The 19,002-nt window shown below is 47.3% G+C and overlaps 1 protein-coding gene across 1 annotated transcript in view; it reads left to right on the forward strand.

Annotated features, from left to right (window-relative positions):
• The window catches only part of LOC119386432 (proteasome adapter and scaffold protein ECM29), an 814,720-nt gene that overhangs the window by 135,720 nt on the left and 659,998 nt on the right, over positions 1-19,002 (forward strand). The window contains exons 7-9 of the mRNA XM_037653733.2: positions 3,737-3,859; positions 5,622-5,704; positions 12,346-12,427. Coding sequence (XP_037509661.1) covers positions 3,737-3,859; positions 5,622-5,704; positions 12,346-12,427 — 288 coding nt within the window. The remainder of the gene's footprint in view (positions 1-3,736; positions 3,860-5,621; positions 5,705-12,345; positions 12,428-19,002) is intronic.

The following is a 19,002-nucleotide window of genomic DNA, read 5'->3' on the forward strand; positions in this document are numbered from 1 at the left end:
GGTATCCAACAACATGGCAGCATCTCTGACCCTTGCTTCGGTTGCAATTTGCTCGTGATGCTTCCAATCGGCGCGTACTTCAAGGAATGCAAGTTATAGACTACCTTATTTACAGCCCCATCTCACGCGGAGAGCGAGGCAGCGGCCGTATTTTGTCGTTATTTATGATCGACGGTTCGTTTTGATGTTTCGGTGGTAGCTTGCTGCATTGGTGGTAGCTTGCTGCAATGTCAACATCGTCGTCGTGTGAGGTAGCCCTTCTCCCTGCGAAGCAACGATGTGAGGCGCTGCGGCTTTTCTTAAACGTTCTATGACAGCAAGAGGAAACGTTGTCGAGATGCGCCTCGTGGACTAACCCCAACATAACGCAGTTTGCAATGTGCGACGTAGCGTAGGCAGCGTACGCTTCCGGGCGCCCCATGGGATCACAGCAGATACTACTGCCGCGGTTAAACATAAGATTGCGAAAAAAGGAAGTCCCGAAACGCTTTTATGGCATCTTTATCTCAAACAAGACAATAATAAATTTGGCATGTTGTCATTCATCTACTCTGTAATTCTTTTTCGTAATTTGCCTGTGTGCGCGCAATAGTTTTCAATCGAGCAGCGCGACGGAGCCCGTTTGTCGCAGTCGCCTTCGCTCGAAAGTCGCGTGCTATGCATGCGGTTGGGCCTTTAGATGCGTTGTCGCCTCCGCAACGAAGGGAAAAAAAAAAAGTTCTCCGCCCGCGTCTTTCTCCTCCCGTGCCATCTCAGGTTTTAGCGGGAGGGCGTCCGCTCTTCGCGCTGCGTCGTCTGCTACCTTACAGCTCCGACTGCCATGACCGATACACTGAAATCTAAGAATCCTCGCATTTCGGGATATAAGTTCGTAGTACTGAGGTGTTGTTAAGATTACACGGGAATTAAATAACGATCGTTATTCTGAAATGTTCGTTATTCTGAAGTTCGTAGTAGTGACATATTTTTACATTGAAACTATAAGCAGTCGGCACGGGATTTCTTAAAAGTTCGTTAATTTGAAATGTTCGTTAATGTGGTGTTCGTTGTAACGAGATTTGACTGTATCCTGCATGTAGTGTACAATGGTTGGGAAGAGGCTTTAGCGCACGACATGACGCAGCGATGACGGTAAGTAAGAAAGTGCTGTTGACCTATTTCAAAGCGTATTTTTTAAATAAAAAATATTTCGGGGCTGTAGTCACCGACATAAGTTATGTATAGAAGTACAGTACTATATGAATGTAAGAAATTAACACCCGTCACGCACGTGAATGGTCAACATGAAAAGTTTTAGTTGCTCCAAGAAGTAGGTGCCGTTAGCTGGTATTTTATGCAATATCCTTCCGACATGTGCTCTTAAATAACATGATATGCCAATAATTTCACGTGCACACCGTCGCTTTCGGGGCCTATATTTGCACCTTACAGTTTCAACCCGTTGCAGAAAGACAGTTTTACGTCGCCGACTGAACGCTTGCGAAACTACCTCCGTGCGTGACCAGCGATGGCGCAACCAAGTCGAATGTAACCCATTTTCCGGAACAGCATTTTTTTCAGTTTCCTACGGGAGTGCCACACACTTGAAGCATCTGTTCACATTTCATAGCACACAAGGGGGTATACAGGCTTCTTCTGAAGGGGCTTTTGGGAGAACCCGATATCTTGGAGTATAGAATAAAAAATAAGGAGCAGAGGGGGGTGGGGTTGACAGTAGCCTGCCATGTTCCACGCTCCGTAACAATGGCTCGGAAGGGACAATCCACCTTATGGCTTTTTGCACTGAAGAATACGGTGAGCACATGAACCTTGAAGCTGAAGCTGCCTCTGCCGATACCTGCAGAGGCAGCTTACAAGGCTGGCCCCTGAGGACCCGTACAAGATCGCGAGTTCAGACCGACTAGTGGGGCTGCTCCAAGATAGTATACCAGGAGCGAACTCCGGCTTTTCCATTGACATTGAGGAGCTTTTCTACTCGAATCCCCACGAGGACCTTTTCAAGGCAGTTCGCAATTGTATTGAATGTTCTGGTGCGGTGGCATTCCAGAACTCGAGTGGTGTCTCGGTAGGCGGATTCCTGGAACTGCTGGAGACCTACCTTACCTCTACGATTGTGAGTTTCCAGGAGAGCTTTTACGTACAAAAACGAGGCATATGCATAGGGTGTTGCGTGGCGCCAGTGCTCGCTGAGATATTTTTAGCTGATATAGATGGTTCGTTGTCTCGTGTGCTTGCTGACAATTACACTGTTCGTGTCTGTAGATATGTAGATGACTTTTTAATACTTGTAAAAAATTACTCTAACGATGACCTTGAAGAGAGAGCGAAGCACATTCTTCAGTCTTTTAAATCCACAGCAACTAAGTTGAATTTTACTTTTGAATTGCCTGACAATGCATCTCTGCAATTCATATATTTAAAGTTTTTTTCAAAGACAGCAAACACGTGTGATGGTCGTACTCGCCACGCACGAACAAGGCCCTATTGCCTCTCGATTCCTCGCACTCGAAGCTTGTGAAGAGGGGCATGGCGGTCTTTAACCAAGTGATGTCACCACAATGTCAATGATAGTTTCTCTTCACAAGTGAGTCGTCTCCGAATTGCAGGTTTCCCGCAGACGCTGCTTCAGGCTGTAGCAGAATCACTTTTAAGGGTCATTTGCCACCGAACCACGGCCGCTGACGGAAATGCAAAAGTAAATGAAGGAAAAGAATCGGAGAAGAGTGAAAGGCGGAAGTTTGAAGTGATGCCGTACATACACAAGGTGTCGCACGGCATTAAAAAGGTGGCGGGAAGATACGGGGTCGATATGGTTTTTTCAGCGCCTTGCAAGTTATCGCGTTTGTGTGCCATGTTCAACGCGAGTAAAGTTAACAATGGAGGGTGTGATGTTAAGCACAGACGTGCGTATGTACCCTGTACATCTGAAGTGGTCCACGAACTCCCCCTGACCTGTGGAATGTTTTATGTGGGGCAGACCGGAAGGTGTATTAACAATCGTTTGATGGAGCATGTTAATTCATTAGGAGACGGGAGTGGGAAGCACCTACCAGTTCATTGTGATGCATGCATGCAGGGATGCAAGCCCATCTTCAGTAGCACCAAGGTGATAGGGCAAGCCAGAAGCCAAAGAGCAAGAGAAATCTTGGAGGCATCTTGGATAGCTAGACACGGGCCTGATAAGTGCGTCAGTGACGCATCCGTATATCTTTCCTGAAAAGAGCGTGATTTCTTTTGTAGTAAGGAGTCTTGGGGGTGGTGAATCCTGTCACGTGGTCATGACTGTCATTGCGCACGCACTTAGTTTGTTTCATAAGGGTGGTGTACGTTTCATTAAACCAGTTGTTAGTCTGCGATCGTCCTGTCCACTTCGTTTCTGGTGTCTCGTCCTTAGCGCAGTTATAAATTTTTTTCAATTATGTCTTACCAACTAGCCCCCCAACGTACGCTTCTCGGGTCCACTATCTGCTGCAACACTGTCTTTTCTAGGCAGCGTTACCAGTAGGCCATATTTTTCTCAGTTTCACTCATAAACTGGTGCATTTTTTCTAAATCCTGGAATCTAAGCCATCCCTAGAGTTTAGTGGAAAGGTGTTTCAAAGATATTATCGGCCTAAATTCGAGTAAATACGCTAATGTGGCAAAACAATGTCTCGGAGCCTGTTTAGGGTAGCTGGTCGCTTAAGAAATGTGCTTTTTGGCCGCCCACATGATGCTCTTCTCCACTATGTTGCAGGGCTCGTCAACTGTTAGTCGTGATCAGAGCCGCACACCAGCCGACACTCGGCTCCGGCTCAAGATCCTGCCATGCCTGACCAAGTCGAGCCGAGCGGCATCTATGCTGCCCCTTGCACTGGTGGTGGGTGCCGCAGACCACGGGGGTCGAAATTGAAAGATGCAGCCTCTGAGTTTTGCACCATTAATATTGCATCTTCTTCTCAAGCGCTATTCTTGTGGACAATGTTTAAATATGTTTAAAAGGCCAGTAAACAGACTATGACTTTTTTTTTACACCCCCCAAACAAGCTCACTATAATTCGTGCTTGCTGTGCCCATGTCCGAGATGGCGCCCTGAAACGCTAATAAGTCGCAAAATTGACCGATTAACCGTATGGCATTGCCAGCAGTCATGACACACCCATAGTCGTCTCCTGGCACCAAAGCCCACAAGGAAACACAATGGTGCTTTGTTTGACATTGTTCCGAGCACCAGTCATCATTTTTATTGCTACAAGCGGGTCAATATTTAGTTGGACTCCCTACTAAGAATTTATCATGAACCAAGCGAGACATACACAAGTCCACAATGCTGCAAGAGACTACGCTGCTACACTGTAATGCTGCACACTAACAATGAAAGAACAAGTCCTACCTTCGACATCTTGACGATGGCAATGGCACTTGTGGCTTTGTAGCAGGTGGCCACTCCTTTGGAGCAAAAAAAAAAGCATAGCCTCCGAGATCTGTGTATGTTAACCGAAAATATATGTTACTGGATTGCAGATCTCGAAGGTCATACTTTTGGGGCCCGCATGCCATCATGCGTGAGCGAGCAAGGAAAGCAACGCAAACATTGCAGTGAGGCTGCCGTGTCACTTCGTGTTCATCTCATTTTTATGCCATCGGCAATCTGCCTTTTTGAAAAATATTAAGGCCGTGCGTTACAACCTGCAGATCGTGCATTGAACAAGCAGATGCACTCACAAGCGTTGCGCAACCAACCAACCAAACCAATGTACTGAAATGATGCTGCCTTTTCGCCACCTGCGCGCAAAAGAGGGATCGGAACTTGTCAGAATGCGGCCGAAAGGTGATCAATAGTTGTTAAGAACAATGCACTTTCGGGGCTTTGGTGCGGTGGAGCGTTCGATGTATCAGAAATTTCGCTGGGCGGGTGTTCGATATACTTGTGCACCAGCCCGATACTTTTGCATTGGATGTTTAATGGGACATCTTAGCTCTTCGATATAGCCAATAATTTGATATATGCGAGTTTTATATATCCAGGACCAACTGTATCCTCATACTTGAGCCAATGAAGTTTAATGTTTGACGGAAGCCCGTCTGGTCGGGATGATACATGGTGAAGGTAAAAACCTCGAGGCACTGCGCCGACCAAAATGAAAATTAAAAGGGAAATGTGAAATCCAGTGCTTTGGCTGAGCATGCGTCAGGCGGACACACAATCGACTGGGGGAGGGCACGTGTTCTCGCTAAAGAAAAAGGATTGTCACGGCGTCTTCATCTTGAGTCGATCGTGATACAGACCACACCGCGCACTCTCAACAGGTGCGATGGTAATCTGCCACCAGTTTATGCACGCTGCCTGCGTGACGTATTCAAGCGTACATAAGGCGAACTGCTTGACTCATGTTTCATTTCACTTGTGAACAAGGCTCCCGTGTGGGAGCCGAAACGTCTTTGCTGTGTGTTTTAATTTTCATTTTGGTCGGCGCAGTGCCTCGAGGTTTTTACCTTCACCATACTTGAGCCAGTGACGAAACCTTGCATGTATCAAGCTTTTTGTTTTTGCCCCATGTCCAACTGTTTGAGTATGCATCAGACGTTTTGCTCGCTCCGGTTACTTCACTCAAGCTGCTGTTCCTGCTATGTTGCTGCAGGTCGCTTTCGACACACTCAACAGCCCTGGCAATGCCAAGCTGAAGGGCATGGCACTGGAATTCGTCCAAGCTATGTGCAACAAGTGAGTGTGGCTCATTTTCATACCCGTGTGAAGTGTCATCGAGCAAGGGCTTGCACGAGTATTCTTTTGGTTCAAAGTGAATAGTGCACAATGGATCCCAGGCTGAAATAGTAGCTGCGAGATTTGCATATAGCCTTGACAAAACATTCACAAGTACAGAAAATTGCCCCTTTCAATGATGGAAACAGGTTCGCTTTGGGTAACAACTCATTATTAATGTGCTGCAACTTAGATACCTTTATAGAAAAATGTTAATTGTAAAATATTGTTGCAATTATATTTACAACATTTTTATTCAGGAAAATAGTCCAACAGTCAAAATGGAGGTTGTTGTACACATTGTTCTCCTCTTCTCTCGCTTCACCGGGGTGTAGAGGTGGGTGCCGCCGCGCCACGTCGCCGCTGCCACCTGTTTTTGGTCACGCCGCTCGCGCCGCCGCCAAATTCCCAAGAGAGATCACGCCGCCGCCGCCTCCGCGCAATAATTGCGCCGCGCCGCCGTTAGTGTTTTATTTTAATTCGAATGGGGAATCTGGAAATAAAATACAGCACTTTGCTGTAGGAGCTCTTCTTGATGTGTCCATGTAATGAACTGTTCATTTCAGCGGCCGCTGAATAGCGGGAGCTCGACAAGAAGCGCGCCGCCTGTTTCCGGTTCTTGTTCTGCAGCGCCGTCATGACATCATGAAGCTTTCAAACACTCTCGACAAAAATGATAGGGACGGAATGCGCTTCAATGCAACGAACGGAGCCGTCAGAGATCCGATTTTCGGTGCACATGTCTTTCGATCGTGTTAGCCATCGATTTAGGTTTGATGCGGCCGCTCGTCTAACGCAGCTGTAAGGTCGGTACGCATTCCCTGCATCGTTCTCAAACATCTGGGACACATTCATATGCAAATTCAGACTTGAAAAGTTCCCGTTTCTGTGCATTTCATCCTCTCTCTTCCTACGCTAGGAATGTGCTGGCGGGTTCGGTGCGGCGACGTGGTCAAGAATGAGGTGACATCACGGCCCACTGCTTTTTCGAATCACTGAATGCGCTCTACCGAAATGGATTGTGGACATCTCCTTTGTATGAACGCACCGAGAATAGCTCCCCAGAAGTTGTAGTATCTTTTGCTTCTCAAGAAATATCACGAGTATTGCCTGACCTTAACGCTGCCGCGTCCTCCAGCCTTAAAGGGCGACGACGCAACTCGCTGGTTAACATATTCTTGGGGTCTTGGACCTAGTACACTGTGCATAAATAAATAAAATAGACAAGTAATATATATATCTCAGTGCGTTAGTACACTTTTTCCTTTCATTCTTACTCGAGTAAATCGATAAATAAATACAGAAGTAAAGAATGGCAAACTTAGAATATAGCTGAGCTAGTTGGTAGGTATTCATGTTAAGAAGAGATGACATGGAAACATGGACATAAGAGAAAAGTCGAGAGAGTGAACAGCTATCTCTCACGTAGACCACTACTCGCACTTGATTGATAGGTATGACCTCTTACGTGGGAATGTGCAGATAAATATTTGTGTCTACCTTCGGTTCCGCCGCTGTGTGATACTTCAGTTGTTAGTGGCGTTTTTGGTGTCTTGACTACTCTCCTGTGTCCGTGTTTGCTTGTCCTGTTTTTATAAAAAGCCCCTAACAGCCTCTGAAAATACAACAAAAAAGCACGTTATTCTCTCTTGACGTTTCTTCTTTTGGTGCATTTCATGATGCCAGAACAGTGATTCACGTGACATCATCGGGGTACATACTCTCGACTGGTCCATATACGAGAAATAACAGTTGTGAATTGTCTCCCATACTGCTTTGCTATGCAGCCGCCCACCCGCTCTTGCTTCTCTCGCACAACTATCATCCGCGATTAACTGATTTCGCTCCATTTTGTGCGTTTGCGACCACACATGCAGAGATAACAGACTGTAGCCGACAAGCGCGAAATCATGATAGGTTCAATGCTTAGTGCTGACATTGTACGCATGCTTTATGAAGAAATAAGTGGCGAGGAGATGTTCCCTTTAAGAAGGGTATTGAAGGCGAGAACGAAACCAATGGAAAAGGTGCCGGATTATATGATTCTTCCAACGGACACACTCTTTACAGCAGAGACGATGCAGCTTTCCAGGAAAAAGGCGAGCCCACTTCGACGGTTTTTTGTATATTTTTTTATTGCATTAGCAATTGTATGGGCACTCAGGACAGGTTTTCACCGTGGCCTTCATGTTCCGTAGAAACTCTAGATCGATAACATCGCTCCGCGCATTGTATGTTCTACCCGCGAGTAAAAGCTCGCGAGCGTTGGCAAGGAACATGGCTAAAGCAGAGGTGAAACAAGCTGGCCATCTCCGTCATACGGAATAACATCAACCTGCGTGCGAGGCCTGCCATCGATTGCTCCTCAAGCAGAAGGAAACGCCCCGCCCGTAATTTGCTGGCAGAAGGAGCAGGAAGGGATGCCTGGGGAGAGGGACTGCGTAACTCGAGCAGCAACTGTGAACTTTGACTATAAGGGCGCGGTCGAGAGCGCTGCCACGCGCGCTATTTCGGCAGACATCTCCCAGCGAATGACTTGTATACCTTCTACGCGCTGTGAGGGTTGTGAGCGCTGTGATGTCATTGCTTCGCGCTCAAACCACTGATACGACAAACTGACCGAAAATGGCCATATTGCCATACACGAGCATTTTTTAGAGTTAAGGGGGGAAGAGGGTTTTTAAAAATCATCAATATTCCCTTTACCAAATTTAATGAAACTGCACATTCTTGTTTAGTTTTCTTTGCTGAGTCCAAATATGCAATTATTCTTCAAATATGTCCATTAGTTCCAAAGTTAATTAAAATTAATTAGCATTGTTTCCGGGAATAGTGGAGCAAGAACTACTCATCGAAATCTTGCTTTAGTCACATAGCCGGATACTAGGAAACATAAGCTTCACAGGGGTAGGAATACTTTTTTCATGTGCAAACTATTCAGAATTAAGGGCACTACCTCTTTCTCAAGTACGATGAACCAACAAGCCCGCATCACCACCCTAGTTGAACAGAAAGCTTTTATATGCTGTATAATTATCGCATACAGGACAAATGTGGCATTTCTGTGGGGGCTTTTGTGCAGTTGCTTGGTCTGTATTTGAAGTCTACAGTTATCGGGTGGCGGAGTGATGTGTACACGCAGAAGTTGGGTGTGTGCATCGGCTCTAGGGTCGCCCCAGTTTTGAGCGATATCTATTTGAGCAGGGTAGACCGGGAACTTGAACCTGACTTGAATGATGTTGCTGTAAGAACTTTTCGATGCGTGGACGATTACCTTGTTCTAGTTGATTCCTGCCGATGTGTTGCCACTAGGACGAGCGTTCTCAAACTTTTTAAGGAGAAAGGGGCAGGCCTTAATTTCACGTTTGAAGTGCCGTGTGAAGGTGCTATTCAGTTTTAGACTTGACCATTCGTTTTGTTGGTGCGCACACTTGTTGGCTGTATTCCCCGCGTTCAGTGAAACCAATTTTAGACTTCCAATCTAGTCATTCTAAGTTAGTGAAAAATGGCGTTGCGGTTTCTTGTTTGACTTCCGCTTTAAAGAAAACGTGCCCGCACCTGTTGTGTGAAAGTTTCGATAAGCAGCTGGATAGGCTCCGAGAAGCGCGCTATCCTACTGCTAATTTGGGCCGCCTGTGTGAAATAATTCTCGCGACCTTGAAATCTGAGTTGAAAGGCTCGGTCGAAAATGATAGGGTACGTGAGAAGAAGCCTCTCGCAAGTATCCCTTTCTTGCACGGTATTTCCCATCGTCTCAAGACGGTTGGTGCCAGATATGATATAGATGTTGTTTTTTCGGCTAAGAATAAGCTTGGCAGAGTATGCGCCGCTGTTGAAAGGAAGGTGGATGGGACTGCGCAGAAATGGCATGAGTGTAAGGTGAAACACAGGGACAGCCCTTCGGTTTGTGGCAAGGGAGTTGTATATCAGGTGCCTTTCACGTGCGGTAAATACTATATAGGACAAAAAGGCCGCTGTCTGAATGCGCGACTGCAAGATCACCGTCCATCTTTGAATGGGCAGCCGTCGTCTAATTTGGCCGTGCACTGCTGTGAGTGTAGGTGTACTCCTCGCTTGTCTGATGCGAAAGTGCTCGCACGTCATAGGGACCAGACGGCACGTGAGCTCGTTGAGGCTTTTTTCATTTTGAAAGCTGGAGATGACTGTGTGGCAAAGCCTTCCCTTGCGTTAAATAAGGCAGAGATAACATACCTGGATGCACACATCTAAGGTATTCGGTTGTGTCCGTGGTGAACATGTGGTTTGGGCTTCCTATATATTTTCGTCTTTCTAATAAAAGTTCAGTTGTTAGTATGTGCTTGTGCTGTAGCCTTCTTCGTCTTGTCTTACGTTTTTTCGCGATATTTGCATTCATCATGAATTACCAACTCGCCCAACAATCATTCCTTTAAAGCATGTGAATTGCGTAACGAGTGGGTATTCTAAAGGCCCACCCATTACAGAGCGCTCAGACATATTTGATCATCATCATCAGCAGCAGCAAAGACATCAGCAATGTGAGCAGCTGCATAGGTTCGTGTGTTGTCCTATGGTCGCGTAGTGGGCCCTTTGCTGATTCGCAAAAGGAAGAATTCTGGCGTAGTGGGCACTGCACAACTGTACCTGCAGTAGGCATTCTAGGATAGTTTGAAACGGGCAATGTTACATGCAGAGTCGTTCGTTTCCTTACGGCACGGTTGAGGCATGCTCCGAGAACAGAACGCAGGCTAGCATTTGAGAAGGCGATGCACGTGGGGCCTTATTACACAATCTTGTTCTACTCTTGAAGGTGAAGCTCAAGTGCCCTCCAAGTTCTTTTTTCGTTTTTTGGCGACATTAGCTCAACAAAATTTCCAGAAACTTGGTCAGAGGAGCAGAGAACAATGTGCTTCATTTTCACTGATTAGGAGCTACGCAGGACCTAGTAGATGCTGTCAAAATCTGTGACGTCCAGGCATCTGGTGTGGGAATTTCAAGGTGATGTTGCCACCCGCATTTTCTTTCTGCAAGTTTTTTTGCTTACCCTGCGTCTTCTCGCGGCAAGCATGGTGATTTCGGAATTGTGAAAGAGTAATTTATTAATATGGGAAGAATTGTTTTTGGTGTCGTGGCTCCTTTAAAGGGGCCAGGACACCGAACTATCCATCATAATCTGTATTATGGGGATTAACCCTTGTGCATTCACAAATAAGCTGGCGAAATTTGAGCACATTTGGTTGAGCACGTAATTTATAATCAGATATTTTTGTAAACATGCAAGCGGCCCAAAAGTCGGGCAGCACTGATGCACTCGCAAGGCGTGACGTAACAAGCTGCTTGCTTTGCAAGCGTCTCCGGTCCGGTCAACAATTTTGTTCTGTGGTCAGCTGCGCATGCAATTGAGCTATTTCAGCTTGGCATTGAAATTGAACGATTTGCAGCAGCTGAAACTCCGCTCCATGCAGCTCATGACATCGCACGCCATGGCGGTCATCGGCAGTGGGGCTCATTTTGCACTGAAATGTTGTTTGAGAGTTCATTTTTCGTATATGGGCAGGCACAATAGACCCTCTACCTCTATTTCTCGCGGAAAACCCGAAATTGTTGGGTGACCGTGTCAAGGTTGGGCCATGGTTAAAGCGGTGTTCACAGCGCCAAATGAGCTTTTGAGTTTATGCAAGGTGAGCTCCTACAAGGAAGTGAAAACAGTTTGCACTGTCCAACGTGGAAATGCATACGTCCCTTACATAAGTGGCATAGTGTACAAAATTCCACTTTCATGTGGAAACTACTACATGGGAACCATCGTTAAAGGCGCAACACCACACAACACAAGAGAAGACCAGACGAGCACAGGCGCAAACTAACAACTGATTTATTGAAGGCAGATCTCCAGGCATATATACCAACAGGCTGCGCAGGCGCAACGTCACAACAATCCTCGGAAAACATCAAAAATATCTCTTGTGTTGTGTGGTGTTGCGCCTTTAACGATGGTTCCCATGTCTGAACACCAACTAGCCCAACAGTCAACTCTCTTAAAGGAAACTACTACGTACGCCAGAATGGAAAGTGCCTGAACGTGCATCTACAAGAGCACAGCAACAAAGTTGGGAGTACAGCAATAGATGGACAACTTGCTGCCCATTGTGAGGCAGGGTGTTTAATCGGGCTGTTGTTGTGTAATAAAACAACGAGGGAAGCATCTGATATAGCTAGGGCAGCATGCCTTTCACTCGGTTCATCTAAGAAAGGGCTGGATTATTTGCTGTAGGCAGCATAGGGCTGTTTCTTTATTGCTCTCAGTTTTTCCTTTTGCATTTTCATATGCGTGTTTGTATATGCTCAGGATCAGCAATAAAGCCTTAGTTGAAAGTTCGCGCGTGTCCTCTCTTTCTCTTGTTCTCTGTTTTTTCTTTTGTGTGTGTGTGGGTGTGCTATGGTTTCAGCAGTCTGAAATCTGATCTGAAACGCGCACCAGAGAAAATGATCATGGAAATGTCGAAAGATGCTCGAGGGATATCCTTTGCCTTTCCTAACCCAATGCGTACTTTGCTATTGCAGCGAAGGGATGGCTGTGTGCATGTTTTATGTACATGACTTGCTTGGCTTGACAATTTCAGCAACCCTGAAGACAAGCTGAGCATGGTGGGAGGCCAGCTGATGGCAACTCTGCTGCAGTTGGCGTTGCCTTCCCAGGATATGGTGCGTTGGCCTTGATGCTTATCTGATTCATGATTACAGCCACACTGGGACACTGAGTAAAGGTGGAAACACACTAGCAGAAAAATGTGCAGAAACGCTGCTGCGGTCACACCAGCCGGTGGCGAGCTCCTCCTTTTTGGATTGTTCTACGGGAGGCTGATGGCACTGGTCATGCATATTTGCCACAGCCTAGAGAGGATTATGTTGGCCCTGAAGCCTTTGTTGAAAGGGTGTGTAACGGGGTGTTGCGGCCTTGGTTGCCGTGTCTGAGACGAAGCTTACTTCTAGACAATGAGATACACATGCACGAGGTCTAAGAACTAGGGGTATGCGAATATTCAAACTTTTGAATATTTTTTTAATGACGTTTGCTATTCCATTCGATTTGCATTGGAATTTTACTATTTGAAGTATTCAGACTTCCGGAAAATAAGTATAATGGTTTCATTTGCTTAAAACCAATAACATTTGCTTCTGAATGACGTGCACGTAATGTTGCTATATCTTTTAAAACTATGCAGTGCTGCTATATTGACGATCAGAAGAAGAAAAAAAAGGTAGGCACAATGCAGCCTCGTAGAAAGTGAAATTTATTCTGCTGGCCGTTCCTTTCCTTCAATGATCCAGTTTTTCTGACTTTAAGGTCACTTGTGAAAAACACCTCTATCGCATGCCATTTCAAGGACCTTGATAAGCTTGGTCTACACGGAGCTGCTTGAGAATGCCTGCAAGCTTGTCGTTGAGGTCCGGTTATTTTCTCATTTTCGGTCCGTAGAAACATTTCCTGGTCAACGTGCAGCTGAAGCTCACTGGGGTATCGCAAAGCGCCGAATGATAAGTCAAGAGGATACATTGACAAGGAATCACCGCCTTTATTTTGGTGACAATCCCTTATATACGATGATATCATTGGCAGCGCCTCCTGTACACAACACATTCCCCCCTCATAATAAAAAACAAAACAAAAACAAAAGTCAGTCTACTTTCGCGGCTGACTTCACAGCACGTGGCACGAACAACGTTCTTGCAGTCAGGCAAGCTCGTAGTCTTGGTATCGCATTGGCATTCTTGTTTGTTCCGGCTTAGTGCGTGCTGGTGCTGTGGTTGTAGCCAACTGCGACTGAGAGATGTCCTGCTGATCGGGAACTTCTAGCATAGACTGTGGGCCGTGCACCGTCAGATTCATTAATGAATAAGGGGTTTTTTGCTTAGCCATCTTCCGTATGTGAAGATCCAGGTCGCAGGAAGACCCTGAGGCTGCACTGTGTCACGCTGTAACCACGTCAGCTAGTTCTTGCGCCTGTCCTGTCTCTAGTTTACCAATTACTGTTAACCCTTTATATCCCAGGTGCCTCATTTGTGGCAGTTTTATTTGATTTTTTTTGCCTCAAAATTTCACTAAGGGACCCCTGATTCCTTGCTGGCACAAACGTGGAAGTCCAAGCTTTCACTTACGCTTGATAGATAGAACTACAAGTACCGCACTTGAGTGCTTCTTTCATTGCAAACATGGACATCACGTGCGGCCGGCAAAGGCGGCGAGCTGCTGGCTTGTTCCTGCTCCTCTTTGCTTATTACTTGTAATGTCTAGTTATAAATGCCTATATTCTTTTTTGTGAAACCTACGGAACGAGCCTAGTTTGTAATATTTTTGTATCATTGGTTATTGTCAACTGTATGTGCAGTTGGGCTTGCATACACGTTTGTGGCACTCAGGACTACGAAGTCCAGCTCCTGGATAGGCCAAAAAAGTGTACCGCAGTTTGCAGTGCATTGGAGTTCTGTTTCTTTTTCATTAATTTACTACAAAAGAAGTTTTAGAGCACCTCAAAGTCTTAAAAAGGTTTTTATTTTAGAGGCAACAGTTGACAGATGAGCAAATACAAGAAATTCTCTTTCAAAATTCATATTCAAGTGGAAGCGAAGATGAAAACTTGGAAGGCTCAGATTGCAAAGGAGAGTATATTTCGCTGGAGACTGCCACGCACGGATGGTGAAAGCTCCACAGACAGTGAGGGTGAAGAAGTTAAACTTATATTGACTCAGATAAACAAAAAGAAATATGGCACTGGGTGAAGAAGGATCTCAAGATACACTGTGGAGAAGAACACATCTTACCTGTGCGTTGGTACAGAAAAAAATGAACTGCTTTCAAATTTTTATGCCTCTTGAAAGCCCTCGAGAGTTCAATGCATGGGCCCCTATTTTCAACTCCTTATTCCTGGATGCAATAAACGTGGCAGTAATAAAATTCTTATAAAATGTATATGTATTGTAAGTTTTTTTCCAGGTATTACTTTGAACGGAAACTGTCTTAAAATATCATACAGTAGAACCCCGCTGTTACGTTCCTCACTGCTGCGTTTTCCCGGCTGTTACGTCGTTTTCCGCCGGTCCCGGCATAGCTCCCATAGGACACAATGTATTGGGAACCCCGCTGTTACGTCGTAACTGTTGGACCGTTCCCGTATGATACGTCGCGAAGTGCGCCCGGAGCCGACCGAGTGACTACCAAAGAGAGCGGCCATGGTGCATTTTCACGCAGCTTGGCCTCGTTTCACCGTAATATTAGCCGCATGAGAGGCGCAAGCAACAGAATCTTTCAATTGATGCAAACAAAAGCATGGCCTTCGAGATTCAAATTGCAAAGATGGCGTCTATGACGTAACTGCTCGCGAAAGCAAGGCCTTCGAGATTGGCATTTACTATTGACAAAAGCATAGCCTCTGAGATTTGCATTGCACAAACATGGCGTGTATGACGTAATTGCTTGCTAAAGCAAGGCCTTCGAGATTGGCATTCACTTCTGCCATCGCGTTGGCGTAGACTCATCATCATCGTTATTTGTCGGAGAACGGGAGGAGTTCGAGCTGGTTGGAGCTCGCATGGTCGTGCGTGCGGTTCGCGGTCGGGCTCGCCGCGCCGGTCGTGATTGCGTGTGCTTAGTTCTTTCATGCCTACAGCTGTTGGTGTTAAAAAAATCACATACGTTGATTACATTTCTGCGGATAAGGCCGTCCTAAGCTCCGCGTTTCTATCCATCGACTAGATCGCGGCTGAGCGCGCCAATTTTCGTGCTGCTCGTAAGAATTGAAATAAAATTCTGTACCACTAAATATTTTGCCGTTTTTCCTGTTTTTCGGCTCTTACGTTTCCCGTCTCTTACGTTTATTTCCTACGGTCCCTTCAAAAACGTATCAGCGGGGTTCTACTGTATTTGGTTTGCGGGCACTGCGCAGACTGTATGTGGGAAACAGAGTGTGATCATTTCGTCCCGTTTGCCAGCAAAAACGAATTCGTGCCCACTCGTCTCTCCACCGGGATCGGCAAAGAAAACTTGTGTTTCATCTTTGGTCCGCCTTGTTTTACTTTTACGAAATCTCCTAGTTCAATGGTAGACGCTCTGGCACCTCGTTTTTCATCGACATACTTTTTCGTTCGTTGTTGCTGTTCCTTAATGCGCTGTTTCAACTTTTCCATGACAACACGTGACTCCTCAAAAAATTCTCTTCCTGGGAGGCTAACAACATCCAATCTTGTTCTGGGTTTTCTTCCATGCAGCAGGTGAACCGGCGACGCTCCTGTAGTTGCATGTGGGGTGGCCCTCTAAACACCCAGGTAGTCCCAGATTGCCTCCTTCTGTGGTCTTCACTCCAATGCCGCAACCTGAATTACTTGTGGGACGCCGTGTCGATGGAAGGACGCATCCAAACATATAACATAACGACTGTTTATTAGCGTAGTAGCAGCGGCGGGTAGCGAAGGAATGATCACTTCCGAGCTTGGCAGCTTGGTTTTATAGCCACCGTTGGTGACGTAAGCCTCTGGTGACGCTGCAGTGGCGCTGTCCCTTATTGCAGGCGTGGTGTAGCATGCAGCCGTGTCACACCGGGCTAGCTAGTGACAAGGCGGAGGCTGCATCGGTTTGTGCGCAGCGTGTCGCCACATCACCACCCCCCCCCCCCCCCCCCCCCCCCCCGCGTAGTGCAGAGCCCTCAGGGTCTGTAGAAATCTGGGAGGCGTACCAGACGTCCAGAGTGTGTCGTGACCGGAGCGGGCTGTGACGTCGGCGGCTGTGGATAGATGCCAGTGGATGGAGTGGCGCTGCCCCGTTCGTTCGAAGCGATGTAAGCAGGCTTGACGCGGTCAATCGGGACGCGGACGTCGTTCCCGTTGAGGCGCAGAATGAAGTTTTTGTTGTCGCGATGGACGACCAGGTAGGGTCCGCTGTAAGGTGGCTGCAAAGCCACCTTACAGCGGACCAACCACAGCAAACGCTGTGGTTGTACCCCTGATTTTCATCGTACACAGTTCCTCAAGAAAGCGAAAGATAAAACTGAGCGCGAAATCATGGAAGCCTTTTTCATACATAAGGCAGGTGACAACTGCGTTAGCAGGCCTTCAATCGTTTTGTCTGACGCTGAGATTGATTATCTCAAAGGTTTTATTTAGCGTGGTTCTCACTTGCACTTCCCTTTTGTTGTCATGTGATCTTTCATCGTTTTATGCTTTTACACGCGAAGCGTCCGCCAGTTGTTATTTTACTATGTCGTTGTTATTGTTTGGTTTTTTTCTCTCTCTTGCACGCATGCTCCATGTGAAATTCCTCTGCTATAGTTAAACAGATTGTTAAGATTGTTGTTTATCGCTGCTTGTTAGTTCTGGGCAACGTGGCTGTCACAACGAGCGATTATGGCACATATAAATGCACTGGCAAAGGCAATAAAGTTCAGTTGTAAGTCAGCGCCCGTGGCGTCTGCTATGTGTCTTTGTCCGTGTGTTCTTTAGCGCTGCCCCAAACAAGTCTGGCTGCAAAGGCCTGCGGACGGTGTCGTCATGGGGGAAAGCATGCGTGCACGATGCTAGCTCCTTGAACACGAAAGGTGTAGGCTTGCAGTGGTCAGCTGCAGGTGACGGGCGTAATGCCGCGATGGTGCGTCGGAGCTGGACGATGAAGTCGGTGGCATCTGACGTCGTAGTGCTGGATGGCAGTGCAGCGAGAAATTCCCCTGGGAGACGGAGTGGTTCCCCGTAGACGAGCTCGGCCGGTGTAGCGTGGATGTCCGGCTTGAAGGTGGCGCGAAGACCGAGGATGACGGCTGGGATAGCCTCGAGCCAGGTTGAGTCCGGGTGGCACATAATGGCTGCTTTGAACTGTCGGTGGAAATGCTCGACCATTCCGTGTGCGCAGGGGTGGTAACTGGTGGTCGTCAAGCGTTCAAAACCGATGGTCAGCCCGAGGAGCCTGAAAAGATGCGACTCGAACTGTCATCCTTGGTTGGTGGTTACGCGGCGGGAGGTGCCAAAACGTGCAATCCAGCCGGTGAAGAAGGCCGAGGTGACCAACGTTTCTAGGACCTGGTCAGTTTCGCAGCTCCCCACAGACGCTTGCCCTCCGAAGTGGACGCGACGGCCAACGCAAGAACTAGCGGCGCTGCAGTTCCATCTTGCATCAAGCCTCACGCGTCGTCTGCTACAGCACCCATGTGACTTAGCATTGCTGCAGCTTTCGGCGGCCGTAACAGCTGAGATTTAGGCTTTTTCAATAACCTCGACTTTTTTAAAGAGCGATTATTTCACAAGCTAAGCTCGAGAAACATCAAAATATAATGAAACAGGACCTATAATAATGGTACAATCTCACACGTCTAGCTGTCCTCTCGCACGGATATTCCATTGCCGTCGACCTGTTTTTAGCCGCCACGGTGGAAGGAACAGTGGTTACGGTGCTCGGCTGCTGACCCGAAGGTTGCGGGATCGATCGCGACTACGGCGTCCGCATTTTTTCTGTGGAGCTGGTTGAAAAGACCACGGCGATGGGACAGGGGCACATAGCGCCTGCTTCATCCTGTCGACATGTCGCAACAGATTGTGGTTGTCGACCCTGAAGGGGTCTGCTCTATGCACGGCTGGTGCAGAAGCCTAGCTCCGATCCCAGCCGCAAATAGTCGTATACTGTGCACGTGTCAACGTCCCCTTCCCGTAGCGCGAGTCATCACAGCTACGACGGGTTCGGGCGAATGAGGCAACAGGCTAGAACAACAAACAACACTTTATTGCTACTCTAGCAATAACGCGTAAATGTCGCGTAGAGCGATAGTCCGCTCTAGTAGAAAGCAAAGGGTAACGCTTACACCTTCGGTCGATGGTCGGCTCGCAGGTCTTGGGGCGGTGAGGTGGTAGCAGGTCAGCAGAGCAAGAGAGCGTCTCTCTCCCTGGTCGGCTGTTTTATCCACCTCCCGTCTCCCTCCCCACCGCGAGGATTGTTTCCCTCGCGGGGGCAAATTCCCTTTCCCGCGACCAGGGACGCGAGGATTGGCGTGAGGAGCGGCGGAAAAGAAGGGGCTGCCCGGAAAGGGGCGACGGTGCTCCTCTCCTAGTAGCCCCTTGGCTCCCGCCGTGAGTTCGCGATCGCGCCAGGGTTAGGGAAAGGAAATGGGCGCGCGTGCTCTCCCACATTCTCCTCCCCTTAAGAAATCCCTCGGACGACAGAGACTGAACCATGAGAACAATAAAAAATTGTATTTATTCATCCTCCAGGAAGGCAAGGAGGGCGTGGTCCACGTCCATGCCCT

This window comes from Rhipicephalus sanguineus, chromosome 3 (assembly GCF_013339695.2).
Source record: "Rhipicephalus sanguineus isolate Rsan-2018 chromosome 3, BIME_Rsan_1.4, whole genome shotgun sequence".
In the NCBI taxonomy this organism is placed as follows: Eukaryota; Metazoa; Arthropoda; class Arachnida; order Ixodida; family Ixodidae; genus Rhipicephalus; species Rhipicephalus sanguineus.